Below are 12,084 nucleotides of genomic sequence, written 5' to 3'. Positions count from 1 at the left end.
AAAGAAAAAATTTATACTAGAATATAACATTTTTAAAGAAGCGCTAAAAAGAAATCCCACTTATATTAAATATTATGGGTATGTATTAACTGTATTTGTGTATCAAATACACAATATCAAACGTATGGACACAGCGTTTCACAGAAGCCATAGTATTTAATGAAATGTTATATATTTCAAATTCTACAATTTTTTAGTATTATTAAACGTGTATTTTTAGTTTTAGGTGAGAAAGGTATATACAAAATCAAGTCATAGTAGTTTATATATGGTATATGAATAACGTTGGACTGAAGAAACCGTTTTGTTTATGAATATTTTTGTTGGGTGGATTCTTCTCGAAGACTCGTTAAAAACAATGACAAGTTCAAAGTCCAGTCCAAATAATGATAGCAAATTAATTAACCCTTAACATTTGCTGCAGCCTTCTTTCATTCGATAAGTCCAGTTTTACAAATAATGTTTGAACACGTATTCAGAGATTAACTCTAAGCCTAATTCACGAATGCACGTAAAACTTCTTCTCATTAACTAATTGGTAACAATCACACTAACTGTTTCACTTGCTAATTGAATAATACAACCGAATAACTCGCTAACCGACACTAAAGTTGTTCATTCATTGCCTCGCTGAATACTCAATTAATTACGCAATTCATTCACTGATTTTTGTCTTAAGTCGTTTCTACTTACTATATGTTCCCCGCTGTTACCGCGGTAAATCTACGGATTTACAACGCTAAAATCAGGGTTCGATTACCTTCGGCGGACTCGCCAGATAGCCCGATGTGGCTCTGCTATAAGAACACACACACTATATGAATTAAAATTCCAAACTTTCACTAAATTTCAAGATGACGTCATGACATTCGCATTCTAGCGGTTTGTATTCTGTATTTTATGTATAGTACAAACACTGACTTAACCATGGTTCTGGCATTTTCTTTATTGAAACCTCAAGAAGAAACACATGATAATTGCGAATTTATCTGAAAGATATGCATTTAAAAAGTCGTAAGTTTGTTTTATAAGTGTTTTTTTCCTATGGAGTTATCGTGATAGCATTAAATACATTTTCCATCCTTGTTAAAAAATACTGATAACAAATTGTTTATAGATTTGCCGTAAAATATTTTGTTAAAATAAAAGCGAGTTGTTGTTGAATATGAAAACAAGCCAGTCTTATTCAACATTTTTATCACGAAAGCGTTTTAGTTTTCAGCTCTTTTTGTCTACAGGGTTGAGTACATTATGGTAAATGAATTATGAATAGGCAGATCACGTGACTCGCGGCCATTATAAAGTTGCGGTGGAACAGTATGTATCAGAACTATATTTTGGTATTGTTTGGCGATTTGTAGATAGTGTTGTACCACCAAATATTGGTCGCATTTGGAAAAGGTATGTAGCAGTCCCTTTCGACGCTAAATATTGACACACTTGTCATTTGTGTTTAAAGAACCTGTGATACAAAGAATATTGATCAGCTTGAATCACCAAGATAATCCAAACAGATACATGCAAGAAAACGTATCCTTGCCGTAATAAGCAGAGTACGGCATCTTGTAACAGGTGTGAATGTATGAACGCCAGGTTCAATGATAAAAGTCATCCTTGTACCCCAGATAACAGATAACATGGTCAAGAGATATCTGTCTGGAAACTAGGGCAACAGCGTATGGATACATTAAAATAAGGCTTCCAGTCATACCTATCGAATACCTGAAATAGCTGAAGAATGAAAGTGGTATCCATGCTATTCAGTAATTAAAATGACGGTCAAGTCCTTTATGAAATTTTGTTGTGTCCAAACAAGTGCTGGAAAGCGTCACCACCGAACATTACTTGAATCACAGAAAGGTTTATTTGCTTGTTTTGAATTACGCACAAAGCTACACGGGGGCTGCCTGCACTAGCAGTGCCTAATTTAGCAGTGAATTTTTAAAAGTTAAAAATTTAATTTTTTTTTTTATTTTTAAAATTAAAAGTTTATTTAATAATTTAAATTTTAAATTTAATTTTTTTAAATTAAAAAAATGTTTTAAAACATTTAAAAAATGTTAAAAGGGTACAAGGATGACTTTATCATTTTTAAGTTTTAAAACTTTTAAAAGTTTAAAACTGTTTCGTGTGTACAGACAGACGAAATGGGAACCAAAGACGTGTTTTATAAAGGATGTTTAGATTCGTGTTCAGCGTCGTTTCAATAAACGTCCATTTCTATACAATGCAGTTAAAGTGTAATTGGTATTTGTGATATTAAACCTATGATAAAGCAAGAACCATTGCTATAAATAATTCTCAGCTACCTTCTCAGTTCGTTACTTTGTAAGCATGGTGTATGATGATCGGTGAAGAAATATGAAATGGAAATGATTGGTCACTTGTTACCATTTGAGAATCTGAAACCAACTCTAATGTCCAGTTCCATACATGGATTTGATGAAAGATTCGTGTGACCAGGAGTAAGCAGTGGTAAACACACTGATTTTTATTGTGCAAAAGAATAACGTCACATATTATAGGAGCCAGTGTCTACAATCGTAGGTACATATGAACTTGACGCCACTGGATGATAACGTTTACCCCTATTATGATAAACTGGTCTATGTATTCCTTGGATGGCGGTTACCGGATGGAAAAAAAAAACTTTCAAACTCACTAGAACATTTAGTCTTATCGAGCGTGTGTGGTGTCTTGGAAAGTACATTTCAGACATTCAGTCTATCTTGAAAGAAACACTTTCAGAGAATAGGTTGAGAATCTATGTAAATATAATAGTATTGTCTGTGATGTGTTCATGTTACTACTTTGTAAGGTGTGGATGGACCTTCACAATAACTGGTATAGAGGTCCATTAGGTCCGTGCGGAAGTACATACAAACCTCTCAGTTTTGTGGTTTTCGTGTGCGAGTTTGTTCGCCTCCTTTTCATGAATTTTCACCAAATTTCGCTTGTTGGGTCCAAAGAAAGATACTTCAGTTAATACCTCAATATTGTATTAATACTACGAATTTAAGCTTTCATCTTTAGCTCCAAGCTGCACTTGATAATTATGTTGGTCATAGTTCATACCAAAGTTAATTGTTATGAAGAGTAAATAATATAAAATTATCTAAATCAAATGTTTAGTTATTAGTGTAAAGGTAATAATCAATAATTTCAGATTACTTGAAAATCATTAGGGACCTTGAAGGCTGATAACACTATTTTACAGCAGTAAACTTTCTTTTGATAGCTAAAATATTCAAAAACTCATTTTACTTGTTTTGTGTTGTGTATATTTAACGAAATTGCATAAGCATATTTTTCTTTAATTTATGTAATTTTTTATAACTTAGAAATACATAGATTAATGCGTGATTAAATTTATTTTATAAATGCTATCATGTTTATCGTGTTTCGTGTTCCATCATACCAGTTTGTTTTTCAATCGGTTACAGCGTGGTGAGAAGCTATCGTCTCAGAAAAGCATCCACTAATCACGAGTGTACAGACAGACGAAATGGGAACCAAAGACGTGTTTTATAAAGGATGTTTAGATTCGTGTTCAGCGTCGTTCCTTGCGGATGAAGGCTTAGACTGTTTCTCATCGGACAACGAATTCTACAACACTCCAGCTCCAAGTGAAAACATCTGGAAAAAGTTTGAACTCCCAACGCCTCCACAATCACCTGTTCACGTTTCTCACGAGGACTTTCCAGACCCATTTAGTCCGTGCGAACGTCTGGAGCTGGTCTCTGATCTTTTAGACAGTGACTTTCTGCCATACCAAAAATACCCAGGCCTTGAGAGTTATTTAGATTACTTCAGTAGTTGGCGAGGACTGTTGGAATCAAAGGCTAGAGACTGGCATAAAGTGGAACTTATACATGACTGTATGTGGTCTGGTCGTTGCACCGAAAATTGCAAGCAAAAGGAGTTAGATAAAACAAGAGGACGGGAACTACTTTCTACGTCAAGTAGTAATTCAATAGATTACGAACCTTTAGAAAAAAATAGTTCTGTTGAGTGTATAGATTCATCTAACGTTTCGCCTTGCGAATCGGTGTCATTTCGTATTGATCATAGTTATTACCAACCACAAAACAAAGATGCGAAGCCAACAGGTCTGCATCGATATAATGACATGAAATTTAAGTTTGCCACGTGTAAACGAAGTCCAGAACATCTGAACAGTGATACACCTTCTGATTCGGGTAGGTAAGGTAGTGTATTGTTAACAAAACTTCGTATCAGTAGGTTAAGTATATTGTATCTCTTAATGTAAAGATGGTATTTGAAAATTATTGTATTTTTTGGTAATTGTAACAATTACGTAATAAATATTAATGTAGCGAAAAGCCGAAAAATGGGATTTGATTGTTGTTAAGCGCAAAGTTATGCAATGGGTTATTTGTATTTTGCCCAACCATGGTATCGAAACCCGACATCTAGCGTTGTGTTACCATCTAAGTTGACAGTCAACTTAGTTATGACAACTTTTCTTGTGTCACGTTGTTTTAACGGAAAACTACACATGGGCTATATGTGCACTCTGTTCACCGCGGAGAATCGAATCCCGAACTTTAGCGTAGTATATCTTTAAACTTATTGTGATTCACAGGGAAACTTCTGTGTCGCTTTGTCAAATTATAATAGAAAAATCCAAGACACTCCACTCAGTCCAGTTCATCGAAATTCACCGCCCCTCAGTTGCACAGTGCACACTTATATTGTTGGAAATCGGCTTTGCGCTTAGCAATAACAACGAATACTCAATACTCATTGGAAAGTAACAATTTTTGTTTTTAAATAAATTCAGCTGTTGACGAGTACTGAAATTTTATTTTTGTTTTAATTGTCTGTAGTGAAACCTTTCAAGAATCGTAACTTTAACTAGTGTCGAATTTTTAAGTAATCTTTAGTATTGGAAACGAACTGTGGGTAACTGCCATCATATTAAAGGTGTTTTGTTGAAATTGTATTATTTTGAATATTATTATAAGTTTTATTATTTAAATATATTCGTTTAATATGTCGAGTTCATCACTTTGTAAAGAAAACTAAACAAAATTACAGTATTCTGTTAGATTGAATTGGTATTAAACGTAACTTTTTCATTTTCCCTTTAAATATTAGTAAATTAACAAGACATAAACGAATCAAAATAATTCAAATGGCTGAACTATTAGATTTCAGTGACAAATTAAGCAAGTAGAAGCACACGGTCATCACGAAAAGGTTTTGAATTTCGCGCAAAGCTACGAGAGGGCTATCTGCACTAGCCTGTCGCTAATTTAGCAGTACAAGACTAGAGGTAAGGCAACTAGTCATCACCACCCACTGCCAACTCTTTTACCAAAGAATAGTAGGATTTACCGTCACTTATAATGCCCCCACGGCTAAAATAGGCGAGCATGTTTGGTGCGACGGAGATTCGAACCCACGACCCTCGGATTACGCATGGAATTCCTTAACCACCTGGCCATGCTGGGGACCATCACGTAAAAAGTTTAAAATGGTTATTTGTATACTCCGAATTACACGTATTCATTGTAACTCTTCGATGTTAATATTAACTTGGATGTTTGGGTCAGTGTGTAGGAACTTCGATTTTATGAGAATTACAAGAGATACGACATTGGTGCTCTGTTAAGAAGCATCGTTTAAGAATGATTTTCTTATTTAAATTGGCCTGATTATTTATTGATTGTCAGTTTCTAGAACCACTGAGATGCAAACGTGGAGAGTAATATTTGATACCTGAGTTGATTATTTGTTTTAAGATATTTATGCAAAACTAATCGAATGCTATCTGTGTTATCGTCCACAGTTTTGAACCAATTAACTTCATGGAAAATATTTAGTGAATAGTAAGCAGTCAACTCTTAAATTATAGTTCGCTCATGCCTGGCCGAATAGTACGATTTGACTGTCACTCTTCTAACGCACCCAAGGTTCCTCCTATATGTGCTGTAGTAATTGACATTGTTTCTCTAAAAGGATGTGAAGCTTCATCGACCATAGTTTAGCACACGCTCACCATAGGACCATGCTTGGCCCTGATATTATTGGAAACTACGATGTTACATAAGTGCCGAGCAATATTATTGGCAACACTTTAATGTACACACGAACATGAGGACTGTTAAAGATTTTCATGGCCTTTCACTTAGTTATATGCTCTTGTACTTAAAGTTTGTTTGTTTTGGAATTTCGCACAAAGCTACTCGAGGGGCTATCTTTGCTAGCCGTCCCTACTTTAGCAGTGTAAGACTGGGGGGAAGGCAGCTAGTCATCACCACCCACCGCCAACTCTTGGGCTACTCTTTACCAACGAATAGTGGGATTGACCGTCACATTATACACCCCCACGGCTGGGAGGGCGAGCATGTTTAGCGCAACGCGGGCGCTGAACCCGCGAAGCGTACATAAAGTATCGGTCACGATTTATATTTTATAGTCCGTGTTGTTTTGTATGTAGCAGCCAAACGCGGTTGTTATTATATGGGTAAAATTCTTCCTTTGAGAACCTTTTTCTCTTAACTAAAACATTATGCTACATTAAATATTTATATTTAGTTTGAAACTTTCTTTAATAATAGCAGGATATTTTAAATATTCATGCAATTTTTAAGTCTTTAACTCCATTTACTTAAAACTAAACTTTGGTGTTGACAGATTTGTTTGTAGCCCCATCTATTGAGATATTTGCGTAACGCAAGCACTATTTTAAATTTTTATCTGATCATAACTTGTGATATGTTTTAAATAAAAATGTTAACTTTGGCCCAAGCTATAGTTATGCTAATAGACAGAAAGATAGTAATTACAACAATATGAACGACGTATAATTTAGGAATTGTCCGTTATTTGGTATAATTATAATAAATATTTTTTTGATTTTTGTACAAAGCTGCACAATGGTCTATGGAAATTTGATTTTATCTTTGTAAGCTTAGCAACATCCCAGTGAGCTCCTAGAGAAAAGTAGAATTCAAACTTATATCAGAGAAAAATGACTGAAAAGATTCAATGAAATGAAGCCAGTTAATCTCCAGTGAACATTCTGTTTGTGTAAAGTTTTTGTGAATGTTGTTATTCCTATATAGAGAAGAGACTTAAAAAAACATTATATAAAGTATAATTTAATTATATTATTAACAGTTACTTTCAGCTGAACATGTTCAGCGGCGTATCACAGTTCGAACTTTGGACCTCACGATACGAAGATCGACACGCCAACAGCGCGAAAACAACTATAATTTGCATATTTTAAGATTCGGGTCAGTAATGTAAATCAGAAGGCTTATATTTATTTTTCATTATGTTTCAGATGAGGAAGTAGATGTCGTTACAGTAGACAATTTGTCGACTCGCTGCTCTGTGAAAGAAAATGTACTTAAGGCCGACGATGAAGACACGTGTCTTACGCCCAAAATGCTTTCGTATTTTGAAAAGAATGGACAATTGGTGGCTCGAAAACCAACAAAATCGCGCCCTTCTGAAATCGTGAGTAATGTTCGTTTTTCCGTTGGACAGGGCGAAATGCGAAGGACAAATAAAATATTTGAAAGAAACGATATGAAATCAGAGAGAAGAGGTTGTCCCAATAGTCGTTTCAGTTCTGACTCGGATTATCCGAAAAGAGTAAGGAAAGAACACAACACCATGGAAAGAAAAAGACGAGACGACACGTTTTCATTCCAGACTCTCAGAAAAAACATACCTGAATTGATGCACAGTTCCAAGGCTTCAAAGGTGGTGATCTTTAAAAGAGCAACTATGTATGTCCAACAACTGCAAAGGACGGAACGAGTGTTGGAACATTCGTTAAGCACAGAAACACAGAGGAACAAAAACTTCGAAGAAGGCTTCAACTACTATTAAGTATCGTCAGAACTTCCCAAAAAAGTGAAACAAACATGATGTGACGGTTGTTTCTATCTCTAACGTTTTACTGACCAAATGTTTTTTGTTTTATTTTAATAGAAGAGCAGAAAGTATATTTGTTCTTTGAGAAAAACATTTTATGAACGTTTTTTCTCTTAGTTGCATTTCTAAAATTACCGTAAATGCTTTTCTTTGGTAAACATGAAATATTTTAAAAGCATATTTGACTTACAAAACAAGAACACTGTTCAAATAGACGTTAAATACTGGCTAATTTTATAAGCTGAACTACTGGTTTTATTGATTGAAAGATGAGGTTTTTTAGGTTTAAGTGAACGACCAAACGTCAAAGTATTAACTCGAACGTTTTTTACTCAAGTAGTTTTCTTACTAAGAAACTTTCGATAGTTAATGAAAATTTTAGGTCAGTTTGTTTGGTAAAATCTTATTTGAAACATGCTTTATAATTACTATGATAAAACCTGTACACTTGATAGAATACAAAGTTACACAATTGTTGCACATCTTGTAACAATTATATAAGGAGGACGGGAAGATGGAGTGAAGCTTTTGTGTGTCCAACTTTTCAGTTTTATAATAAACCTCCACATGACTTCTCTCAGTGCAACAAGCTTCCTCAGGCGTCTTTGTTATTTGTCTGGTGAGTGTTCTGGGGTATCGTTTAAGTATTTTCATAGTACATCCATCAAGATCGGTATGAGTGGCTAGATAATAGAGTTCAAAGCATAAACTTTCAGTATAATCTGGTATGGAGATAGTGATGACCAGGAAATGGACCCACACAGTCGATTCATAGCCTCGCTAAAACAGCTTAAAGTGAGTCGTTACTTCTTGCTAGAAAAAACACGTGTCGGTAATCTTGCCACGTCCCGAACTGTGGGAAGATAATGTTGTACAGTATCTAAAGGTATGTGAAACTGGTGATTCAGTTTGTAAAGCAGAGTTGAGTTATCATGTTTCTTCAAACTCGTCAACTTAATTTCTGCGTTCGATAGTTTAGTGACATGTTGTAAATGACATTGCTCGAGAACAACAGCGTGAATTTCACATTAGGAAAGAATTGATCTCTTGTGTCCCAAATAACCACTGTCTGCTGGCAATATGTTGAATCCTGACTTAAACTAAAAACTGGAGAGATGGAATCAGATTTGGAGGATTTTTGAACCACAGTGTACTTACCTCATACCTTTTATAATTCTTCCTTTTGGCATTTGTTACGTATAACCATCATTAGACACTTGTAGATGTCCAGTTATCATCACATAAATGACCAAAAGTGTCCTGTAATTTTAATTAATGACAAATTCAACTATAAATGAAGTTGCGACGACACACACACAGTGTGACTGAAATATTCTATTTCCTATACAATGGTTTTAATAATTTTTGTACTTTTCAGATTACTTTACCTTTTTACGAGTTTCATTCAGAGAATAATCTCGTGTTTGTTATGTCATAACATAATATTACTCTGGATTATGTATGTAATCTTGGTAGTAGAGTCACGTAAGAAATCGTCTTTATGATGAACAGAAACAGTATATACACTATTGATGGAAAATTAAACATTTAATATTATAGCCATAAACTGAAAGACAGTTATTAGTTCTGGATTAGTAAACCATTTCTGGCAGTATATTTTTACATAATACGCAATAATTTACTTTTCAATATTAACGAAAATGTTTGTTAATTGTTTATATGGTTATATGTTGACTATATGAATGATTGCAAAAGGTCAGAATTGTTACTAAATGTATTTTACAAATACATTTGTAATTATTCAACAATTGCTTCTCATGGGAATCGTACAACACTAAAATCCGGGGTTCGATTTCCCGTGAAGTTACAACTTTTTTAATTTTAGAATCAATAAAGGAACTTTGTTATTCGTTGGGGTTAAAGTGACTTTTAGAACTACAAATGTAAACAAATATTTATGTAAAAACGGCTGGTAAAATTTTTTCTCAACCCAAACGAACCGTTTTAACATATACTTTTCGCTACAAGTGGGTTTTCTCGACATCACTGTGACAAATATTAATGTCTTCCAGTTTTTGTACTTTTATTCGGAGCAACCATTATATGTATGTTGTATCTCAAAATGAAAGATCTATCCTCGACTCGTTTTCTTTTTCCTTCTTTAATTAGCAAACCTTATTTACAATTAAAAATACATTTAATTTCAGATTTTGAAAATCTTATCACAGTTGATAAAACTGCAAAAATTAAGTTTGCACCAGTTTTACAGAAATTCTTAACCTGGTATATACTGGGGCCTTTGTCCTCCAAACTAATAAAACTTATTGAACCTTTGAACTTTGTAAATCCTGTAAATGTCTTCGATTACATTAACAATAGAATCATCATCCTCGTATATGGACATCATAAGAAATTCTATACAAATATTACCATTTATTATGTGAACACAAGTAGTACTGTAGACTGAAGTAAAAAATATTTTGACAGTTTACTATATAGAATTTATAACCCATTTAATTGTAAAATTTCTTTTAAAGTACTTAAACCTCAGAAAATTAAAACTTATAGTATTGTACCCTTCTGGCCCGGCATGGCCAAGTGTGTTAAGGCGTTCGACTCGTAATCCGAGGGTCGCGGGTTCGGATCCCCGTCGCACCAAACATGCTCGCCCTCCCAGCCGTGGGGGCGTTATAATGTGACGGTCAATCCCACTATTCGTTGGTAAAAGAGTAGCCCAAGAGTTGGCGGTGGGTGGTGATGACGAGCTGCCTTCCCTCTAGTCTTACACTGCTAAATTAGGGACGGCTAGCGCAGATAGCCCTCGAGTAGCTTTGTGCGAAATTCAAAAACAAACAAACTTGTGAAGGTTAATAATTTATTTTTGGGAACGTTATTTTATGCGACATTTCTGTCAGTATTATTCTGTATTATTTAATAATGGTTGTACATTTGTCGCTGTTATGGATGGAGTGTGGACACTTTCCCGAACCGCAACATCGTAAGTGAAATGTAATACATACTCACAGTTTAGGTCTTGTAAAGGGCATATTGCTCACATATAAAATAAATAGAATAAGGCTAATTACCTCTCCTTGGGATATGCTTGTTTCTATGTTAACTGACTCAAAGAAGGTTCCCCTGACATTTGTTTTGCAACTTCTATTTTACAGAAAATTGGTTAACCACCAAATAGTACCCCGCGGAATTCCATTTTTGCCATGCAGAACCATAAACCAGTGTACCACATTATGCCGAAAGCTTTTTCGATATCGAGAAAGCAGGTGACAGTGCGTTCGTTTTTATTGAAACTGTCAGCGTGAAGTTAACTGCCGTAGAAGTTTCTTTCTTTTTTAATTTATCACCAACAAGTCCCAGACACCTAGTGTAGAAAAATCCTAAGCCTAACAACAACATTGTATATATTTACACTATAACGAAGTAAAAGTCTTTAGTTGACCATCGGAGAATATAACGGAACTTAACATTTGAAAACAGGCGAATCACAGCCAGGATTATACAGTGGTAAATGACGATAAGAAAAAAAAAAAAACACGTGAAAGACAGCGTAAATAAGTAGGCCTATATATACAAAACTGTAGTAATAATGAAAATGGATCAACAGTGCCACTAGTAGCAGCATTATGTAACAAAGATCAAGATGGGCCAACAAATCATAATAGGTAAATACTTGAAGGATATGTTGCGAAAAGGAAAAGGAAATTGTTATGGGATACTAAGTGCAGTATTGCAGCAGTGAGAACCAGTCTGGTATCTATGATCAGATGATAAGTTAAAGTACATCTACATATGCTAATCGACGAGACAGCGAGAAAAATAAATGTAGATATTAAATATTATGTAGAATACATTGAAGCCACGTGTATGAAGGAATCGAAATACGACTTTGTGATAGAAAATATAGCAGGTAGTAGAAATTTGGATGAACAGACAGAAATAAGAATAATATAGCATCTGTTGTCACAACCAGAGCTCAAGAAAAGAAGTGCAAACAAGGAAACACAGAAGCAAGACCCTTCACTATAGAAACCTTGGGACAATTTCTGGGAGAAAGTTGAGCACAAGACAAAAGGGAAAAAATACTTATAGAATTACCGGAAGGGAGTGCTATACAAAATCAGTGAAAGTTGAGCACAAGACAAAAGGGAAAGATACTTATAGAATGACCCGAAAGGGAGTGCTATACAA

The 12,084-nt window shown here is 34.7% G+C and overlaps 1 protein-coding gene across 2 annotated transcripts in view; it reads left to right on the top strand.

Annotated features, from left to right (window-relative positions):
* Nucleotides 1-10,020, top strand: part of LOC143229912 (transcriptional regulator Myc-1-like) — a 31,737-nt gene extending 21,717 nt beyond the window's left edge. For both annotated transcript variants that reach the window (XM_076462784.1, XM_076462783.1), the window contains exons 2-3: nucleotides 3,444-4,199; nucleotides 7,319-10,020. In XM_076462784.1, the coding sequence (XP_076318899.1) occupies nucleotides 3,506-4,199; nucleotides 7,319-7,872 (1,248 nt within the window). In that variant the 5' untranslated portion in view covers nucleotides 3,444-3,505 and the 3' untranslated portion in view covers nucleotides 7,873-10,020. The remainder of the gene's footprint in view (nucleotides 1-3,443; nucleotides 4,200-7,318) is intronic.
* The last annotated feature ends 2,064 nt before the right edge of the window (nucleotides 10,021-12,084 follow it).

Source organism: Tachypleus tridentatus, chromosome 10 (genome assembly GCF_004210375.1).
Source record: "Tachypleus tridentatus isolate NWPU-2018 chromosome 10, ASM421037v1, whole genome shotgun sequence".
In the NCBI taxonomy this organism is placed as follows: Eukaryota; Metazoa; Arthropoda; class Merostomata; order Xiphosura; family Limulidae; genus Tachypleus; species Tachypleus tridentatus.
Note: the sequence above shows the minus strand (reverse complement) of the source record. Positions and strands in the feature narration are given on the sequence as shown.